Genomic DNA, 23,835 nt, shown 5'->3' with positions numbered 1-23,835 from the left:
TATGTGATATATTCAAAACAAATTTGAGAGCTTATCTAGCAAGTGTATGACACTACCAACTTCGTATTCTGAGATATAAGTACCGGTATCCTGATTAAAGGCATTCAACTCCTTTTCACCCTTTTTCACCCCTCCTATTGGGATTTTTTGAAAACAAAAAAATACATGTTTCCTTATTTTTAAAGTTCTAAATACCATTTTTTACATCTGTAAACTTTTAAAGTTTTGAGAAATAGTTACACTCATTTTAAAATTTCACCCCCCTTTTCACCCCCTTAGCGACGGAATATCCAAAAATCCTCGCTTGGTGAGCACCTACATCTTAATATGAGTATATCCCCAAAATTTCATTTCTTTATGTCCAGTAGTTTTGGCTCGGCGATGATGAATCACATGTAATTAATCTCATAATAGAACCGTATTGAGGACAATATGATGAGTCAGTCAGTCAGTCAGTCAGTCAGGACAAGTTATTTTATATATATAGATAACAGTTTTGTCTGTACATTGCTCAGAATTTAAAAAGGATGGTATTTCTGTATCAGTTGTGTCCACAGTAACAAGGAAATGCTCTTTTTAATTTTCCATAATTTCTGTATGTATGTATGTATGTATGTATGTATGTATGTATGTATGTATGTATGTATGTATGTATGTATGTATGTATGTATGTATGTATGTATGTATGTACACGCATCACGAGAAAATGGCTGAAGAGAATTTAATGAAAATCGGTATAGAAAGTCGGGGAATATATCGCTACAATCTAGGCCATAAATAATTTAATTCACGCTGAGTGATATGGTAGTTTAGGGGAAGACTTAAAATTTAATTCTCAAATATTTATGTTACTAGCGGTCAATCTTATTGAAAATCGGTATGCAAAGTCGGGGAATAATTCGGTATAATCCAGGCCATAAATAATTGTATTCATGATGAGTGAAATGGTAGTTTAGGGGAAGGCCTAAAATGTTACTCACCGGGCGAGTTGGCCGTGCGTGTAGAGGCGCGCGGCTGTGAGCTTGCATCCGGGAGATAGTAGGTTCGAATCCCACTATCGGCAGCCCTGAAAATGGTTTTCTGTGGTTTCCCATTTTCACACCAGGCAAATGCTGGGGCTGTACCTTAATTAAGGCCACGGCCGCTTCCTTCCAACTCCTAGGCCTTTCCTATCCCATCGTCGCCATAAGACCTATCTGTGTCGGTGCGACAGTGGGGTTCGAATCCACTATCCGCCGGGTGCAAGCTCACAGCTGCGCGCCCCTAACCACACGGCCAACTCGCCCGGTTGTACCGAGTGTAACAGCCTGCCTGAATATTGGCAGGAAGTAGCTGGGGAGTTAGATAACTTTCTTTTTTAGAGATAACTTTCTTTTTTAGCATGTCGTTCCTCTGGCACATACATTTTTTTGTACTACTGGTACGTAACACACTGGTTCATCATAGAATTGCAGCTATTCAATCCCTACTCTAAGGCACTGATTGGCATGTGCAGTGTGCATATTTAACAGAATAATGGCAGAGAAGTGTTCACGGCTGTCTGTGGTGTGGTCATTCCAGCTCTGGAACTTTGGACTGTTAGATCGGCACCGTAGTACTCTTCGTTAAACGTGAGAAAATGTGTGGTTTTTCATTTGATCGATTATTTTATACAATAACATTGCTTTTAATCGCTAATTTCCTACTGATGTTTCTGTAATGACCTATGTTGACTTCAGTTAGGAAAACCACAAAGTCAGTCTTTCTGAGAATCCCGTTGCGAAGCACGGGTACATCAGCTAGTTTAAAATATAACTGAATTGTAGAAGAATATTGTTTTGATCGTTGGAACCTCCCTTGAATTTTAAATAGAATTGAAATCCAAAATGACGGATAAATTGTTAATCTTCTCAATGAAAAAAAAAAAAAAAAGAAGCAGCACATGTACAGGACTTAGAATTAAGTTTTCTAGAAAATTATTTGCGTCAGTTTTCTTCTTTCTAAATGTTTGTCAGAAAATTTCACACACATGTCCAGTGCAGAGTCGAAAAGACTATTATTAATAAGCATGGTCCAATTTTCTAAAGAGCTCCAATATCTTCTGAAAATGAACTACATTTTCACACCAGACAAATGCTGGGGCTGTTCCCTAATTAAGGCCATGGCCACTTCCTTCCCAGTCCTAGCCCTTTCCTATCCCATTGTAGCCACAAGACCTGAGTCGGTGCGACGTAAAGCCACTAGGGGGAAAAAAAAACAAGAACTACAGAGCAAGTAATAGAATTTAATAGTGATCCATAATGTGTGCTACAATATGTATTTCCTATCAGTAGTTTTGCTTTGCTAATTGCATGGCCACATTCAAATACCAGATCCTATGAGAACTCCAAAATTAAGCTGCATAGGGCATGGTACTACTTGGATGAGCTGGCTATTTAATAGGAGCGGAAAGGAACTGTCCACCCTACCGCAGGTTAACTCTGGCTCGGGATGACTAATCATTGGCCCTTTGGCTTAGCTGGGCAGTGACTCGGTCGCCAACGTCCAGGGTCGGTCGGTCGGTTTCGGTAGTGTTTAAGAAATCACGTGCTTCTGTGCTCGCTTGTATGTGAATAAGGAGGTAAAGCAAAACGGGAGGAGTTAACATCCCTTCTACTTACATGATGGCGAAGGCAAAGAACTGGGAAAGGTAACACACCACTGAAAAGTCCGGATCTTCTTGAATTACTTTGAGTCTGGTCTTGGGAATTACATGTCCCTTTTATATGCTAAATTCAACTGAGAAGTTTTACATACTGTTTGCATGGTGCTCTAAATCACTGTCGTCTCATGGGAAACCAAGCGTAAGCTGCTACTGGTTGAAATTGATATCTAATTGGAACTAATTCCATGCATGCAAAGCCATGGATAAATGCTAGTTTGGAATAAATAAGCTTTCTAATAGTGAAATGATTACCAAAGTCTGTTAAGTGGTTCCCAAGATTACCCACCTCATACAAACAATCAAACTTTCTCTCTTTGTATTAGTATATAGAGAACAGTGGCTTAGGGATGTGGTGATCCCATCGCCCAGTGGGAAACCACTGCAATCAGCTACCCGAGTATTGGTGGGAAAACCATAATGTTTGTAGGGTATGGAGGAAATGCCTACTCTCAGTCCTGAACAACTAGGATGAAATAAGGCTGAAAACCTTCTTCACAGTTTCATAAAATCATCCTTCATCTCTCACCTCTGCCTTTCTAAATAACATTTAGAATTGTTATTTGAGGATTTATCCTCAGCTCAAGGTGACACCTTGGACAGTCGAACATGAAAAGTCTTTTGAAGAAAAATTCCATCAACTGCAATCATATATTACTGAAAAGACAGCATCCGGATGCAGTGGGCTGTCATTCAGAAGATTATGATGGATCAGAGCATCTGAAAACTCAACAGCAAGCATCTACACAAAAACTTCGAAGAATTGATGATGATGATGCTTGGTGTTTTAAGGGGCCTAACATCGCAGGTCATCGGCCCAAATTTCAAAGAATTAAACCTAAACAAATCTCTTTCTTCTCGACACACAATGTTAACTCTTTGTGCCAAACTGGAAAATTAAAGATTGTCACTGATATCATGGACAAACATAAAATTTTAATCATGGCCCTTCAAGAAATAAGGAATAGTGATCAAGACCCAATAGAATCATAAGGGTACCGACTGTGTAAAGGAATCCCTGGAAAACGAGTAATGAAAAACTGTCCGCAGGTTGGTAATGGATTTCTAATAAATCTGAAAATCATAGATTCAGTCATGGAATTTAAATCTCAATCCCCCAGATTTGCAACACTAACTCTGAAATCTGCAAATAAAATATACACAATTATCAGTGTTCAATGCTCCCACTAATCAGAAAAATAACACTCAAAAGGATCAAACTTTAATCAACATACCTCCATCACATGTTCAAATTCTCCTTGGCGATTTCAACGCAAACTGTGACAAGAAAGAAAGTACTGAGATATCATTGGAAAATGGCCAGCACGTAAGAGGACAAATAAAAACGGTCAAAGATTGGTTGAATTATGCAGAAACCACAATCTTATCTCAAAATCAACATACTTTAAAAGGAAACCTCACAAATTAAAAACTTGGAAACATCCTGATTTCCATGGTAACTGGACCATGTTTGCATGAATAAATTTTACGATCGGGAAATCTACAATGTCAAAGTCCTAAGGGGTGAAGACTCAGGGTCAGAATCACTATGTCGTTAAGATCAAAAAAAAATTATCTCCAAGAATTAAGAAAAGACCTCCAAATAAAAATAGGAAAAAATTCAACCCCACCACCTTAATAAATAATAGGGAGTACTATAGAAAAACAGGAGAAGGATCTGTCAACATTAATACATTAGAAGAACTGACCACCAAACTAAAATCAATAGCAGAAGAGTCAGCTTCAACAAATCCTAGGAAGAAACATAAATGGTGGGATGAAGAATGTGACCATACAATCGAGAGAAGACACCAACCTTGGATAAGTCATCAGGCTCAGAAATCAAATCAAATTTAAAATTGATAAAGCAAAGAAAGTCAACCCGTAAAATCATCAGACAAACCAAACGCAAACATCTTAAAAATACGTTGCAAAGGATAGAAGAGAGTTTTAACAAAAAACAATCACGAGATTATTATAAAACCTTGGCAAATACCTTAAAAAATATGAGCCCCCAATATTAATGCTGCGAGATAAATCAGGAAGGTTTAGCCCATAGTAATCAAGAAAATGCAGAGATCCTCGCAGACACATTCAACAAACTTTTAAATTGCGATGACCCACTGGAAACATTGGAAATAAATACTGACACACCCGTTTTAACCATCCCAGATCTAATAGATCCTCCAACTATCAGTGAGGTAGAATTTGCAATTAAGGAACTAAAAAATTATAATGCATGTGGTGAAGATCTAGTCTTTGCAGAAATCTGGACAAAAGCAGGGAAACCAGCAATCATAAATTTACATTGACATCTAGTCAAAATGTGGATCACAGAGAAAATCCCAGAACATTGGACCTCAGGCGTAATCCATCCATTATTCAGAAAAGGAGATAAAACTAATCCAGACAATTACAGAAGAATAACCCTTTTGGACTGCACTTACAAAATTTTCACTCGCATAATTTACAATAGGATTTTTAAAAGAACATTCTGGAACCACAACTTGGAGAATACCAAGGAGGTTTTTGGCCATACGGAAGTTGCCCAGACCAAATTCTCGGCCTGAAACTAATAATGGAATATTACAAATACAGAAATAAATAGGTGTTTATTACATTCATAGATTTCAAAAAGGCATGTGATAGTATACACAGATCCACTCTCTTAAAAATTCTCAGATCACATGGCTTTCATCTAAATTAACAAAAATTATTGAACTAACTTTAACCAACACAATTTCAAAAGTAAAGTTCAGGGGAGAAATTTCAAATGCTTTTACAGTAAATACAGGCTTCAGACAAGGTGACAGATTATTCCCACTGCTCTTTAGTGTGGCTCTAGATTACATCATGGAAATTTGGCAAAAAGAAAATGTAACCGTTACTTCAGTGGCTACACCAAACATAGTAAAGGGAGGAAGAAAAGTGCAATTACACAGTACCAAAAACCACTACACACACGATAAAATGTCTGATGAACTACGCTGAACTCCGCCAATACAACACTGGTAAATATCAGTAGGGCCAACTTGAAGATAATAAACCAGGAACGTGGAAAGGGGCTGGGAACCTACCAAGGGCATGGAGATGGCTTAGGTTGCACTTTCCGGAAAAAATCAACCATGATCCTTGATTTTCAAAAATATTATTTACAAACGGACTTTACAAAGAATTCCGAACAAATTCAGCCACACGGAAAGTATCGATACACAGGTTGTAAAGTACAAATTACATGTTTCTTGAGACACACAAATTGGACGTTCCTTGACAATAGCTTCTTACAAGTTCAAAGAGTCAAGCAAATACCATACATCTAGTTACAGCCCAAATTGTAATATGTTTTTACAATTTAGGGTGAAGTTAAACATACCTATCAAAATCTCTGAACAACATGATTGAAAAAGGGTAAAATCAGAAATATCTAAACTTAGTGCAGAAGCCAGTTCATCTTGGTCACACACCAAAAACACTTCTGATGCGGGGCAGTGGAAAACTAGCGTGCGCAAGTGACACGGAACTACTAGAGGGAAAACCCCATGGTAAATACATAAAACAACAATTTAGATGTTTAGCGAAACAAGGAAAGGGGAATGCCTCGAAAGCAAACAGGCAAGCCCAGCTGAAAAGCTAAGGCATCAGAAATATTTGAGTAGCGAGTCTGGGTGAGGTTAGGGCAAACTTCTATATGAAAAGCAAGCGAACATAAAATGAAATTTAAGGTGGAACAGAAATCAAGAGTGCTTACCCCAAAATGGCCCGTCTCGGTAGCGAGGTGTCGCTGACGACGTCAAAACTTCGGACAGTCAAGAGATAGAAGACCGACAGACAGACCATGAAATGCTGCCTCGCTCTCTTTAAAAGGGGAACCCTCGCCTTGGAGTAGCCAATCAGAACGCAGGAGCCCGCCTATCGCCACCCAGCTTCGCCAATCACAACTCCTACTTCAGTCGCGATGTTTAAATAACTTTCTCGAATACACACGATCGCGAATCTTCTATTTCTAGAACAGTCAGAACATACTTTCTAGAATACATAACTAAGAAAGGCCAACACACCCTGTTCAAAAATTCATCTCACAACATTCTGGACAGTTCCAGTAATATAGAAATGAAATATAGTTGTTACAAATACCCTATGTTACCAAAATATTTACACTGTACAGGTTAGGTCAGTACATGGGATACAAATAAAACATTCTATCACCACACTTCAGATTATACAGTAAGTACTACTTAACAAGGTTTACAAACAAAATCTTCTATAAACACTTTCCACTTCCAATATATTTTACACCAGTGTCAGAAAACACACCTAAAATCAAAATTAGAGCAAAACCCTCAATAAAGACAAACTGCCTAGGGTTTTCAGATGATTTAGCTCTTTTAGCCCTTGACATGGAGAAGTCCATGCTCAGATCACCAATCTCCAGAAAATTGCATTAAAAATAGGATTACAAATATCCTTTGAGAAAACTGAGGTCATGCCAATGAAACCCCTTGATATAAACAAAGTCATTATAAATAATAAAAAAATGAACATAGTCCTACAATTTAAATACCTTAGAGAAATCATTATGCACAACTTAAGCATGAAAGCAACATGAACAAATAGAACCAACAAAATGAAAAAAAGCACAGTTTCTAACCTGGTCAACTTATAACAAAAAATGCTTGTGAATAGATACTAGGATCCAACACTACAAAACTGTAACTTTTCCTGAAGCCACTTATGCTTGCAAAACCTTGTTCGAAATTAAAAATGAAAGAAGAACTGATCAGCTCCTCAAATCTGAAAGAAGAATTATTAGAACTTGCATAAATAAAATGTACCATGTTGATGGAATCTGGAGAATCCTCCCCAGTGAAACTGTCTATCGAGGGCTTGACCCAGTTACCAGCACGATGAAGAAGAAAAGAATCTCTTATTCCTTTCAAATCTTACGATTACCAGAAAACAGGATTTTACAACAACTAGTGATGAGAAATCTGGGAAAGAAGACAGGAGGACATTGGATCAAAGAATTTCAAGAGGATCTCAAAACAGTTGTGGACTCAAAATTACAGATGCGGAGAACAAGAAATTACCACCCTTCTTAAGAATCACAAATTTTCAACTGAAATGATGCACAGAAGGCCTGTAGAGATTTCAGACGAATTAAGAACTCTGCGATCAGAATGAATGAAGAAGTACTGGGCAGATAAAAAGAATCAAACAGTACAACTTTCAAAGAAAAAGTGTACATGGAAGACTCAAGTGGTCCAATGTAGCAAATAAAGACATGAAAGGACGCATGAACTTCACAGCTAAAAGTAGCTCAAGAAAGCGGGTTTGATATTGTGAAGGTACTTACCGAAACGAGCTTGTATGCTTATTTTAAGCCCCATTGCATGGTAGATGTGTTTGTTTACAACTGGAACGACAGAATATTGAGTGAAATATTGAAAAGTTTGCGGTAAAATAATTCTGTTGTGAGCAGCCATCTTGCCAAAGATCAAAATCACGTAGAAGGAACACTGCGGTAGATAGACGATCGTTTTCTAGTGTAAGCGCTCCCAGCACCCACTCACATCATCATCTCCTTGACTCATGACACGGCCAACTAGACTCCCTCATTGGCATGATGGCAGAAGCAGACATTCTGTGTGATACAGTGGAGCTCCCTGGTGTATCAAGGGAAAGTATCCACAATGGCCGAAATGGTAGGAGTATTGACCTAAATCTGATTGATGATATCAGTCGGCAGATAATGGAGAATCAATACAAAGAAGAGGTGCATGGCATGTTAAGACTGCAAGATCACTGTTGAAGAACATAATGGCTATTCCTCTCAAAAACCTAAAAATGGAAATAAAGAATGGCCTCATGAAGCTGGAAGAAGCTTTAGAGGCTGGAGCAATATGCAGGATGTCGTGGAAGAAATCTGCAGAAGAACTAAAGCAGAGACCAACTACCATGGAGAATAAGGAATTGTCCAACACATCACCAGTGACAAATGACTTGGAGGAAGATCAAGGAAAATCGGAAACGTTTCTGTCCAAGAAGAAGAGAAAGAAGAAGAGCGAGGATAGGAAGCACGAAGATATTCCAACGAAACAGGCCAGTAATGATCCTGAAAGTACAGCGCTTAGCGAAAGTGGGAAACGACCTCATTCTAAATCTAGGAGTCGTTCAGAAGCCGTAATCATCGAACCAATAATAATAATAATAATAATAGAGGGAAGAGTGGTTCATGAGCAGGCAAAGATGGAGGGGGCTCGTACACCACACTCAGGCAGCTGGAGATGGTCAACGATGAGGATGATGATGGTGAGAGTGTAGAATTTTTTTTCTTTTTTTTATGGGAAATTTCAGATTCATTCTATTAATCCTCTGGTATCCCTGTACAGTTTTGACAGAACTGGGATATCATTTACCATCAGCACTGTTGCTCATTTAGCACCATCCAAAAGGCACATATAACTTACGGAAGTCGCAGACACAGCAATGTTACCTATCATAACAAATTATGTTTCTACATTTATTTTGTTTTTCAACTCTTTCCTTGTTTTACATGTTCCTAATATTATCATTCTTTTCTGTTTCATGTTAAAACTCACTGAGAAGATTATTTTTGACAACAATGTGGCTAAGATTTTCGTGTTTATTTTTCAGATGGCTGACATAAAAGCTGATAGCAGAACATTAACTTTGTACAAAACACTTCGTGATTTCACACCAAAATCAGTATCATTAAGTGATGCTGTGAAAGAAATTCAAGCCTCCCTCAAGCAGGAAAAAAGTCCAGGGAATGAACATCACGTGCCTATTATATCTGCTTCTCAACTGTTGGCTGAGCGTAAGACAGAAGAAGATAAGAAGCTGACTGCACTGAAGGAACCTTCCCAACCTAAATGGCAGCGGTATAGATTAAAGAGAGATCCATTGAAGAATACGACTATGACATCTTACTTCTCTCCCATTAAGACTGAAAGTGTGTTGGAGGAAGATGATGAAAATGGTATAGAAGAATGTTCCTCACCCGCCAGTAGGTCTGCCGATGAGAAAGATGATGGTTCCAGTTCCCCCATCAACGAGACTGGAAGCCCCCCTGACAACAGCACAGCAATGGAGTGTTCTCCTCTTCCAGAAACTCAGAAATGTGATGTATCTTCTCAGCAAAACAGTGCAGATTCAGGTTTTAATTCTTTTAAGACTGAGAGTGTTTGGGAGGATGAAAAGACTCCCATGGATGATATAGGTATGGAGAATTGTTATGATCCTACAAATGAGCCCTTTGATATGCCTCCTAGCCCCACAGCTGAGTCCCCCGAGGAGGAGAGCTCAGACAGTAATTCATCTTGGAATAAGCAGCATAAAAGCGTTATCACCAACCCCAAATATCAAACTGCAAATAGTGTTTCCAACAAGCGGAAGTTAGATTTAGATTTATTTGGGGATACTAGTGATAAAGAAGAGGACAGTGAACCCAAAAATTTAAATTTTCAAAACAAAGGCAGCTCAGAAGGGGTCAAAGTACCTAAAGTTGACCCTAGTATAATGCATGATGACAAAACTGACGAACACACGCCCAGCAAAGATAACAAGCATAGTATTAAAGATTCTCCTAATAGCAATTGTGATAGAGTGAACGGTGTCATGAAAAGTAAACTTAAGGATTGTCTAACTCTGGTGCAGAATAAAAAGGAAATAGCAGATTTAGTGGTGAAACATTTGATGCCTTTCTATAAGCGGGAGAAGATTGTGTCAAGAGACCTTTTCAAATTCATGGCTCGTCACATAGCACATCAGATACTGGATAAGCATAAAACTGCAGGTAGGTAGATAATTTTCTTCAACAGTTTTATGTGGTGCCCACTCATAGTAAACATAGGAATAGTTTAATATGTTAAGGGACACTGGGACTGAAATTTACAAATTCTATATAAACTGAGGTACAGCTTTGAAATTTTATTTGCTTATGAATAGTCATAATATAAACCACTGTGGGAAATTTGAGCATTGCAAGTTGATTAGTTCTTGAGATATTAATTATTTTGTACATTTTCGTGTGCAAATTATTCAAGATTTATAAAGGTCTGCCGCATTAAACCAATCAAGATAGTGTAACTTTTAGGTAATAATCTATTGGACAAACACAATTGGAAGAAACCTACAAATTCGTTTTTGAATTATATTAATGAGTATTAATCTTCAAATTTTTTTTGGTTTGAAAATTTTTTACAGCCAGACCAAAAGTGCAATCCTAAAATCGATCCGCAGGTTTATAGTCATTGCGTTGAAGATAATACATGCACATTTTGAAAGCAATATCATAAGATTTGCGGTGCGTGTAACATTTTGAATGCCTGAAAAAGTGAATCAGAGAAAAAAAGCAATTTTCTAAAATAATGGACAATTTACAACGTTTCAGGTTAACCAAGACATTAGAACTGGCATGCAACACAGATGACACTCTCCATCTTCTGTTTTGCAGCCTCCTTCATTTTGGTCAGTTTCACCTTCCGATTTGTGGTGCGTGTAACATTTTGAATGCCTGAAAAAGTGAATCAGAGAAAAAAGCAATTTTCTAAAATAATACAAAACTCAAGAATACAAACCTCCGCTTTACCCTTACACAAAACAAACCAACAACACGCACATTTTCAACTGAGGAAAGGGCACGAAGATCGGAGCGTCTGAAGAAGTACTGGGAGGACCGCAAAGCCCGAACAATCCCTTCAAAGAGACCTGAACGACGGACTGACTAAAGTGATCCTATGTGGTCATAAAAGAAGAAGAAGAAGAAGAATGGACAATTTACAAAGTTTCAGGTTACCCAAGACATTAGAACTGACATGCAGCACAGGTGACACCCTCCATCTTCTGTTTTGCAGCCTCCTCCATTTCGATCAGTTTCACTTTCCGTCGCCATGCCTTTCGCTTCTCCATTGATGACCGCAGACTTTCATACTTCCCGCGACTGTCACACCTTTCAAGTGCCTGTGCTGTGACATGAGATACTGAAGTTTGTGTTATTCCTGATTTAAACTCTCTTCTTGCACTACACCCCATGTTGAATTCTGATACAGCATTACAAACAGCAATTTCAAGTCTCCTCCATGAAATAAAAATCTCTTTTGGGCACTTTCTCCAGATAACAGAATGCAGAGACTCATTCTGATTTTGAGTAGCACCCCGGATGCATCTGGATAGTAGCTCATCTGATGCCAGCCTTTCATAAACAGGCATAACCTTTACAACTAAAGGTTCTGAAAGCTTTACAGCCATTTTCTCGTGGCTCTGTGGGGTTTTACCTGCTGTGATACTTGATTGTAAAAGCACCAAGACTCATAACCTTCAGGGCACTTCCTGTGCTGGGGCATAGAGTGGCACACACTGTTTTCTTCATATCTGCAATATTACAGTAGTTTCTGTACTATTGCATTCCTGTAATAATTTGTAAGTTTTGTTATCGTGGCGTTAGTAAGACCACCTGTACGACCACCAACTTGTACACCTTTCAGCTTCCAAGTCTGTTGCAAGCCCGTTCCCATTCTCTTTTGCTACATGGTTGACACATTCCTCCACTAGAAAGCAGCACAATGTAGTCTGACAGATGTAGGAGGCCTTTTTGAATTATTCCAATGAAATGAAATAAAGAAATCTGCTTGAATACACCACTAATGTGCGCTGATTGTGAGTTGAACGAAAGTGGGCGTTTAAAGGACTGCACGCCAGGCATTTAAAAGCTATGCTAGAGCTTTAAAAATGGTGGAATTTGGATAAAAACACTGCTATCTGATCCGCAGGGTTTAGGAGTGTATTAATATGGAAAAAACTGAAAATCAATATTTTTCGTATATTTTGCCAAAATTTCAGTCCCAGTGTCCCTTAACCGCCCCGTAATCTTGTATAAACCTATAAGGTTTCTTAGGCTGCAAGAATGCGGGTTTCTTAGGCTGCAAGAATGCGCGCTGTGTTTAATGGCCTCTCCTAATGCAAAACAGATAGGCTTTTGCCTGCATGATTAGCTATGAATTTCAAAAGAAACACAGGAGAAACAAAACCAGATTTATCCTGCTTATACATCATTGTATGTGTATGTTGGGTATTCGGCCCAAAGGCTGGTTTCATCCTCCACAGTTCCGCCAACAGCTGTCATAGATATCCTAGGCGTCACTGAAGAGGCATACTAGAGAAATGAGGAGTGAGGTAGTTTCCCCGTTACTTTCCTCATTGAGCCAGAAGTTGCTATTACATATCAGTCTGCCAAGCCCACTGAAATGCATGCACTAACTGACCCTCTGAGTGATATTTTTACACCATTCATAACAGGGACTGACTGCATAAGGAATGGTATTACTAGCATCCCTCATACCTCACTTTCATATTGTCAAAGCCAAAGATGAGACTGAGACAGGTCAATGAAAGTAACAAATTTATTCTAGCCCGTACCAGAAGACATAGTGCACTGTAAACACTACAGGTCGCGAGCAAAGGTATCATGCATCATTATAAACATAAAACAGTAGAATATGATTTGGGGCATTACATTGTCTTGTTTATTTGTTTCCTATACAACTCAATACAAAAATTATGATATCAGTGTACATTTGAATATTGTTTTGTGTCCGACTCGTTGGCTGAACGGTCAGCGTACTGGCCTTCTGTTCAGAGGGTCCCGGGTTCGATTCCCGGCCGGGTCGGGGATTTTAACCTTAATTGGTTAATTCTAATGGCACGGGGGCTGGGTGTATTTGTTGTCTTCATCATCATTTCATCCTCATCACGAAGCGCAGGTTGCCTACGGGTGTCAAATAGAAAGACCTGCACCTGGCGAGCCGAACCCGTCTTGGGATATCCCGGCACTAAAAGCCATATGACATTTCATTTCAATATTGTTTTGTGAAAACTAATAGGTTTATATTCAATAAAATACATAAGTAATTTACACCAAAAAATGGTACAAACATGCATTATACCAGTGATATGGACTTACACTGATGGGAGAAAAATATTTGCTATAGAGTCGTTATGTTGGGAGGGTATGGTGTTTCAGAAAGTAATAAATGGCATGGTTTATATTACAGTAAAACAATAACTGTGGAGATTTAACAAAGACGTGTCAGTACGAGAAAACCTAGTGTTGTAGGTGGTGCTACTTGATGGTGGTTCAGCGTGAGTTATGTGAATGTGTATATAAATATTCTCCACAACCCCCTCCCCCCATAAAGGCTGAACCAGCTTCAACATTTCAATTTTCTGACACCCAGACATTCTGAACACTTCCAGTGCTTAATCTGGAGATAGCCATTAGGTTAATATGTCTACATGCATCTTGTCAGGTGACAGGTATTCCAGACTAATATCTTTTGATGAAAGAACTTCTCGTACAAACTTATATCGCACAACAGTGTGCTTGATCCAAGAGCAGAAAGAGCTTCAACTACAGTATTGTCGTTATACAGTTGTCGGTTGACACACTGTTAATCCCTGTCTCTCTTACTAGTCATTGCAAGTGCATTGCCTCTTTTGAAGTCTCACTCAAGGCCATATATTTGGCCTCCATTGAAGACAATACTACTGTCCTTTGTTTTCTGGATTCCCAAGGTATGAATCTGCTGTACATTTTAAGGTGAAGCCAGTGTACGATCCGCGATCATTGATACATGCAGCCCAATCAGCGTCAACATATCCAGATAAAGTTCTTACATCACTTCCAAAAGTGATTCTCACATCGGGGGAACCCTTCAGGTACCTTTGTCTAAGGAGTCATGGCTGAACACACTCGCTACATGCGATATATCTGGACACGTTACAGTCAATAGGTACATAAGTATACCTGTTAGCTCTGCATAGGAGGGGCCTCTCACTATTATCCTTGGACTACGTACTCTATCTTGACAGTTTAATTCCAGCTTCAGTCGGTGTGGCCACAAGCTTGCAATCGGACATTTGAAAGTGATTTAAGATGTCCATGATGTAACCATTCTGTTTCAAGGTGATACCAGATTGGTTTTGAGGAAACTCGATCCCAAGACAGTACTTAATGTCTCCTAGGTCTTTGACCTCAAATGACTTTTGAGAGAAATTTGTAGACCTTGTCAATTTCTCTCAAGTTCTGTGACAAAACTAAAACATCTTTGACATAAAGAATGATGATCTGGAGAAAATCAGCATCTGCACCCTTCACATAGATGCTCGAATCATTGGACGTTTGTTTGACACCAAGCTTTAGTAGTTGCTTGTTTAAGCATCGGTTCCGCTGGCTGAGTGGCTTAGACGGTTGAGGTGCTGGCCTTCTAACCCCAACTTGCCAAGTTCGATCCTGGCTCAGTCCGGTGGTATTTGAAGGTGCTTAAATACGTCAGCCTCGTGTCGGTAGATTTACTGGCATATAAAGGAACTCCTGCAAGACAAAATTCCGGCACCTCGGCGTCTCCGAAAACCGTAAAAGTAGTTAGTGAGACATAAAGCAAATAACATCATTAAGCATCGGTTCCAACAGTGGCCACCTATTTGAAGTCACACAGAGCCTTTTTAGTACAGCACACGCAGTCCCTGTTCAACATCAGCATCCTCTCGGCTTTGGCTATAATCTTAGACATTGCACGTATTTCCTGTACAATGAATTTGAAGATTTCTTTGATGTAATTTGGCACCTCCAAAAACATTTCATCTTTGACGATTCTGTTTAAGTATGGAGTTGTTACATCGAATTCTTGAATGATCTTGCCATATGCTCTTGTACATATTCCTAAGGACCACACGACTTTCAATTGTTGTCCTATTTTCTGGACGGTGTACAAGATCCGAGGTTATATTTTAAGAATAGATACAAATTAATCTGCCATCATCATCATTATCCGTTCATTTTTCTCTGGACCTGAAAACGCCATCTGAATTGAAACCTCAGCCATACATACCGAATCAATTTGTTCTCTGTTAAGTTTCTGGTAGAAATCTTAGGGTCTGCCTTGTGTTGATATAGATGTTGATTCCCATAGGGAAGCTGAAATATTTTTCCTGAATGAGTAAATTTATAATGCCAATATAAATGGTCCTTTATTGGGCATTATAAATTTTCCAGCTAACTCATTCCTGGTTGCCAGCGTTTTGCCCCAGTGTGCTAAGTTGGGCTGATCAGTTGGTAAATAGCACACCCACCAAGACGCATGGCTAATGCATACCGTGGAGGCCACTGCATAGGCTTATTTGCTATTTACCAACTGATGAGCCCGACTTAGCACATTGGGGCAAAACACTTGCAACCAATGAGTTAGCTGGAAAATTTATAATGTCCAATAACGGACCATTTATATTTGTATTACTGCCTTGTGTTCCTGAATGAACCATTTTTAGTCTCTTGGGCTCATGTCAAAATTGTTGTAATTGTTGCCAATGCACTATGAGAGACTTTGCCTCATTACCAAAAATTGTTGCCTGCCTGACCATCAGATGATATAGATGTTGATTTCCATAGGAAACCTGAAATATTTGTCCCGAATTAGTAAATATATAATACCAATATAAATGTTCCGTTATTGGACATTAAAAATTTTCCAGCTAACTCATTCCTGGTTGCCAGCATTTCGCCCCAGTGTGCTAAGTTGGGCTGATCAGTTGGTAAATAGCACATCCACCAAGACGCATGGCTAGTGCATACTGCGTAGGCCACTGCGTAGGCTATTTGGAGCCACCAGCATTGCCAATGAATGCACTATGAGAGACTTTGTCTCATTACCAAAGAGACCTGTCTTATTATGACTCTTCCCTCATTATACATTTGTTATAGTATACCGGTACTCAGTACTAAAGAAAATCACATCGACCTAACAACTCGCAGAAGCGTACACTCATATGGCAAAAGATATAGGAACGATTTAGATTTACCACATGTTAGGCTGAGGAAAACACAAGAAAACTATAGGTATAATGGCATTAAATTATTCAACAAACTACCTGCCCAAGTAAAGGATATGCTCCTATGTAACTTCAAAAGAACCCTTAAAAATTGGTTGACATCCAATAATTTCTACTCAGTATCTGAATTTGAAGAAAAAATAACACTGTTTCAAGGTGGGTAATAAAGGCCAATGCTATCCTAACACGTTGGTAAATTAGTACAGTAGTTATTTTTCACTCTCTTGGACGAATAGTGTTATGTATATTTTTAACTCTTGTGTGTATAGTTGTATTTATTTTCAGTGCTTAATGAGATACTTAATATTTTGTAACTATGCACCTATGACTCTCCATTGCAACTGCCAGTTGCCTAACGACAATAAAATGATTCTATTCTATTCTATTCTATTCTATTCTATTCTATTCTATTCTATTGGCCAAGCAGGCATCAATTTTTGGTAATGAGACAAAGTCTCTCATAGTGCATTGGCACTGCCGTTGGCTCCAAATAGCCTACGCAGTGGCCTCCATGGTATGCACTACCCATGCGTCTTGGTGGGTGTGCTATTTACCAACTGATGAGCCCGACTTAGCACATTATTTATAATGTCCAGTAATGGACCATTTATATTTGTATTACTGCCTTGTGTTCCCGAATGAACCATTTTTAGTCTCCTGGGCTCCTGTCAAAATTGTTGTAAAGTATTTCTGATTTTGGTAGTTTCAAAATTGAGAAATTCCTTTTCTGAACTATCGGAATAATTTTTGATGCTTTCCATTTATTCTGTGCGTCAAGGAGTTACATTGAAGAAAAAATCAACCTGCTTTGGCTTCCTGTCCTTGTTGAAGAAATACATTCGTGCCCTGACTTGGGCAAAAATTGTGATTGTGTTTTTGCTCTTTTCTATCTCCTATCAATAACTTGACATCATGCAAGATTTTTATTCATTCCTTTGATATTCAAATGCTGAAACTTTTGGATTGCTCCACACATCGAAGAAATATGACCGTTTTACTGTGGGGGGGTTGAAATTTCCTATGTTCATCGATCAGTTCTTCAAATTTTTCAAATTGACAAATGTTTGGAACCAATCCGGTCCAGGTTTCACAAGGAGTTCAATCATCCAGTTTGCTTGTAGGGCACCTGTTCCTAATGTAATTCCTGTGCCCAGAAAGAGGGAGGAAGTCCGGACTGCATTAGTAAATATCTAGCCATCTCAACGAGTCTGCTCAAAAGGTAGCCAAGAGAATAGGCACCCTAACATATGCCTTTTCTAGGTTGTCTGATGACTGGACAAATTTTCACCAGTCATGACCTTGGGCCCTTGTAATGTCTTTGCATAAGGCAACAAAATTCTGTTAAACCATTCCTGAAACATGGTCAGATCAAACCAGCCACTTATATTTCACTGTAAACAGCATCATTGTTCCCTTCTTCCATCCAGGTATCATACAAGTGCTTGCTTTTTTTTTAAAGACTGAATGGATTTAACCTGTTCCATCCACAGTCACCATAACACTGATATTGTCTTGATTGTTTCAAAAATCCTCTCACCCAGCTTGATAGCTGCAGTCGCTTAAGTGCGGCCAGTATCCAGTATTTGGGAGATAGTGGGTTCGAACCCCACTGTCGGCAGCCCTGAAGATGGTTTTCCGTGGTTTCCCATTTTCACACTAGGCAAATACTGGGGCTGTACCTTAGTTAAGGCCATGGCCGCTTCCTTGCCAGTCCTAGCCCTTTCCTGTCCCATCGTCGTCGCCATAAGACCTATCTATGTCGGTGTGACGTAAAGCCAATAACAAAAAATCCTCTCAGGATGATTAACACCACATTTCACAACCACCTTCACTTGTCTTGGATCCTCACAGAAATTTGTTTCATCACAGAGGAAGGAACTCCTTCCAAATTTCTCTGCAGGTTCTAGAAATATATCACCGTACTATCTCTGGTAGCAGCTTCTCTGGCTCTTTTGGAGTTCTCTGCGCCTCTTGGTGAGAGTTCATGATTTCTCTTTGGAAGACCACGAATCCATTCTAGTCCATGGTGGTTATCTGTAAATGTTTTCTCGGCCTTCCCTGTGTGGTTTTGATAACTCTGTACGATATATTGCATATCATTGCCTCTCAGCTTAGTAGCATATAACCTAGAAACTCAAGCGAGAGCATGTATTGTACCAAGTAACAGGGAAAAAGATTGTAATATCTACATACCATCTGTGTTCAGATTTTGGTGTTCTGTAATCAAAGTTTTGGATGATGTAAATAATCACAGAAATTCTTCACTTCATTACAGCCTCTTCTGGTAGCGCTCGCTCAGTTAGCGCTTAATGTTCCTTTTTTTGTTCGTATGCCACAAAGCAGGATAGTGGTTGTCATAGTTTCCTAGGAAGGTTCAGGTTGCACATAGAAGATGGAATTATCTGTATTACCCTACTATATCAGTACTTTGCTCGTGTTACAATACTTGCTCAATCAACAATTCTAAAAATTACGTACAACATCTACATTTCACATTGGACCCTGGCATTGCCTCCCTTTACTTATGCCATGCACTTCACCTCCACCAACCTCCTTTGGGTTACGTCTTTCATAGCCCTTCCCATTATTTTGTTAATATGTTAATTCTTCAAAAAATCAGACCTCTTTATCTTTCTCAATTACAAAAGGGTGATTATCACCTGTTTCCCCTTAAAACAGTAATACCCACCTGCTACACCACAGCTTTCTAGTGTTTGTCATTTCAATAATAATAATAATAATAATAATAATAATAATAATAATAATAATAATAATAATAATATTGGTTTTATGTCCCACCAACCACTTTTATGGTTTTTAGAGATGCCTCATTATTTTACTTTTGCTGGTAATTGGAGCATGAATTCACAGTATTATTATTAGATTCTTTCATTTAAATGTAAAACTATTTCAGTGAGTTCTAATCATGATAGCACACACTGTTGCGTGGAATGGGCCCATATATCCTTGTGCAGAGCTGTGGTGTTCTCAAAGATGAAATGCAGCAGGTTGGTTTTTATTTATTTATTTATTTATTTATTTATTTATTTATTTATTTATTTATTTATTTATTTATTTATTTATTATTTTTCTCCAGACCTACAGTATACAGATATCCATTTGATCTGATAAATGAGAAAAATAACAGCGTCCAGCCTATAGCTAGATTTGAACTACAATGATATGAAGAGATACTGATAAATGGCCATGTACAACTCCTTACCGGAGATCCAATGGCCCTGGCACTGCGGCATTAACGGCACATGTATTTACAAACAGGCAAATTTAAATGCTAAATTATAATGGCAAGGTTAAATAGAATAAAACAAGCTAAAATGAAATGAAATGTGCCACTGATAGGGGCAAACATAAATGAAAATGAGTGACAGATGTTGGTAATCAGTTGACTTGACAATGTTGAGCACCCGCAGGGGTTACGCAACATTGATCATGTCCCAGATTTGCCTGCCTGAGTAAGCTAGTCTGGAACACAATTCCACTCTTAGCAAACCGAGGCAAGATCACGTTTCCTACTGAGTGTGCTGACTATTGTTTTTACACAGGGCACCTCTAACATTTAAATTTCTTAATGACATTGTTCCACTTATTCAATCTGCTATGCTGTACTATCACTGTTACCACATAAGCACTGCACTTTTTAGAGTTCCATACTGCAATTAATAACAACTCAAGGTAATTCCAATAAACACATACCCTTACTTACTATAATCGCTCTCACACATGACCCCCAATTACCTTTCACCCCTAGCTTCTTCAACAACAACCAACATGTAACATCACAAACCAATTTTACCATTCTCAAACTCTGCCTTAAAGCACAGTACATTAGCCTCTATAATTTTCTCCATCCACACCTACCTGATACCACACTTACTGTTCTATTTACTCTAATACCCTCTTTTGATTTTTTGGACACCCTGAAGTTTATATTAGCAGCTAGACGAACAGCTAATGTTCCTGGGCGAATAATATTTCTAATAGTTTCATGTATATCTGATACATACGTTCTTATAATTACACTACGAACCTCAAATACCAACTATCAATACACCAATTAACCACTTTTCTTAGCCTTATACCACCATAAACTCTCCAAGCTCATACCTCCCCCTCGTCTCTTATTCATCAACTTACTATGCATACCAAACACATATCACGTACAAATAGCATCCAACATGTACATCTATCATTACGCCAATTATTCACTCCTTAACCTTCAATTACTTTCATGCTTTCAACATCAATACACCAAATACTCACTTTTCTCAACCTTATACTATCGTATTCATCAGTTTATTACTTATACCAAACATAGTTTGTCTACGAATAACATAAGATTGCCATATTTCACCCCTAAATCCAATAAACAGCTCACTAATTACTTTTCCAAAACTCCTTCGCACTTTCAGACTCTCTAATCTCATACCTCACCTTTCACCTCTTATTCATACATCATACGAAGCACAAATTCACATACAATTAACATCAACTATTATTACACCAGTTAACCACTTTTTCCAGCCTTGTATCACATACAATTAACATCAACTATTATTACACCAGTTAACCACTTTTTCCAGCCTTGTATCACCCTAAACAAATCTCGAAACAAATAACACTGTCAAATAACTCACTAATTGCTTATCCAAATTATTCACCAAATATTCACTTCTCTCAACCTTATACCACCACATTCATCAGTTCATTATTCGTACTAAACACAATTCACCTACAAATAGCATAAAATAGCATAAAATGACCATACAAACTTACAAATAGCACCCTACATATAACTCCATCATTACACCAATTATTCACTTTTCTCACCCTATTCATCAATTCACTATTCATACCAAATACATATTCACATAACTTTGCCATACTTCGCTCCTAAATCTAATAAACAACACACTTATTACTTGCCAAATTTCCTTACAATTCATACCAAGTGCATATTCACCTAGAATTGTTAAAACTTCACTCCTGTATCCAATAAACAACACACTAATTACTTGACCAATTCCCTTATACCTCCCATTCGCCTCTTATTCCTACATCATACCAAACACAGATTCATTTACCAACAACATAAAAATTACCATAGCCCATTTCCCACAGATACCACATCTACCAAAAACTCCATCCAGCTCCATAATCATTCAGTTACACTTAACATTCCAAATCAATTCCAGATTACCTTACTACATATCTGTTACTGTGCCTATTATATCACCACATACCACTGTCACCATTCACTTACACTTAACACTCCAAATCAATTCCCAGTTGTCTTGCTACAAACCAATTACAACTTACTCCATTAATTCACTATCCTATCTACCAACACGTACCACAATCACCATCAAATTCACTATATTCTCATCTCTTTCAACACTTAAATTCTGCCATTACGTCTTCCACCGCTTCTCCCTCTCCAAACTCAAATTTAGTTTCATTATACAAACACGTAAACCACTGATCACTTACCGTCATCTCCACTATACTCTCTCCTCCAAAACATATTTACTACAACTACTTACTAACATTACTAGAGTTCTTGTTACACCCTCTTCATTTCGTTTCAATCCCCACAGTTCATTTAAGCTCTTGTTCTTTCCGAAGCCGCCTTTGCTTCCTCTGCTCAAACACATTTCTGTCCTCTTCCTGGGTACTTCTGCGTTATTCTTTTCACTCTGCACCTCCATAACTTCACTGCATTCCCTTCTCTGCCTATCCTCTTCACTTGCTGTGCCCGTAACTGCATCCCTAGGCCTTCCTAATCTCACCTCATTGTCTGCCACTCTTCCTTTTTCACTATTAACGATCACACTTTCACTAGGCTCCACCCTCTGTCCTCCTTCATTCCGCTTTCTGTTTTCCTTGGTATTTCCTATATCACTATCTTTCACTTGCCTATCTTCCCCACTAATCACTACACTTCTCTCTTTTTCACCTTGTTTTATCTTCATTTCTAGATCCATCAATCCATTCACAGACCAGATTCTACTCCAGCTGTTACTTGACACCACTAGATCTTGTCCTCTGATAATTGCTCTCAGCCCTTGAAGTCTAGCTCGTGTCATATTTTTTCTCAGAATTTTTTCGTTCGTGATCACTTCAGTTCCCACGTCCCTCTCGATCCATATTTTTCGCCTCTGCATGTTACCCGCGTTTCCAAGCACAGTATCAGCCATCAACGTAGAAAACATGTTTCCATGTCTTCCCAGCTCATATTTCCACTGGAAGTCGGACCTGGGTTCAGCTCAACCCCCCCAATCCAAAGCAAAATTATCATCACTGCCGCTGCTAGCATTAATTCTCCTTTCGTTTCCACTTCCTTATTACACCCTCCTGGTTTCACTTCTTCTTTCTTCTTTCCGCCCTGCCATCCTCCTATGGTCGCCCTGTATTGCTCCACACCAATCATTGCCAGTACACTCCTCACTACCTTCCTGCACTCAACACCTGCACTACCTTCTCCCACTCCAGGGACCCTCCACTCAACACGTCTGCACCCATCAGTGGCTTAGACTGTACTGCAGCAGGTTGGTTAACATTGCTTCATTTAGTCATTCATTTCCTTCCTTCGTTCTTCCATCTTGAAGATTTTCTTCCCATTTCCTCTCAGAAACAGCACCATTGTTCCCTTCTTCTGCCCTATCCAGGTATCTTACAAGTAGACATTGTAGACACTGAATGGCAGTAACACTTATCCATCCGCATCTGCGGCCTCAATAACAAAGGCTTTCACTTGGAATAGTTTTTCCCCACCCCTCTCTTCCTTCCCCTCCCCCCCTGGTTATCTTCTGTCTGTTGCCCATTTTCTCAAAATCTGCATGCGTTCCTGTGAGGAACCTAAGTACAACCATTTCCCCTCAAAGTCGATCTGGAGTTCACATGTAAGTCCTCATCTTGATTAGATGTCTATAAAACTGGATTTGTCTCTTCATCATTGACTCCACAAACTCCTTCCATTTCTTTGTACATTTCATATTTGTTGACCCAGACTACATCATCCATCAGAGTACCTAGGTCTTATAATCTTCCTTTTTTTTAAAAAATGTTTTCTGATTGTTGTAGCAATCCTCTTCTTGAGAGACCCATTGTTTCAATCAGATACAATTGTTTCAGTTCAGTCACTGTATTTTGTCATAGTTTCATTCTCAAGCATATCTTTGTTAACCATTCAACCCAGTATTAAAAGTTGACCAAGTTTTACCCTACAGCAT

General features: G+C 38.7%; 1 protein-coding gene across 1 annotated transcript in view; it reads left to right on the top strand.

Annotated features, from left to right (window-relative positions):
• The window catches only part of LOC136866475 (ATP-dependent DNA helicase Q5), a 273,167-nt gene that overhangs the window by 233,205 nt on the left and 16,127 nt on the right, over positions 1–23,835 (top strand). Inside the window, exon 12 of the mRNA XM_067143466.2 lies at positions 9,335–10,496. Within this exon, the coding sequence (XP_066999567.2) occupies positions 9,335–10,496 (1,162 nt within the window). The remainder of the gene's footprint in view (positions 1–9,334; positions 10,497–23,835) is intronic.

Source organism: Anabrus simplex, chromosome 3 (assembly GCF_040414725.1).
Source record: "Anabrus simplex isolate iqAnaSimp1 chromosome 3, ASM4041472v1, whole genome shotgun sequence".
In the NCBI taxonomy this organism is placed as follows: domain Eukaryota; kingdom Metazoa; phylum Arthropoda; class Insecta; order Orthoptera; family Tettigoniidae; genus Anabrus; species Anabrus simplex.
Note: the sequence above shows the minus strand (reverse complement) of the source record. Positions and strands in the feature narration are given on the sequence as shown.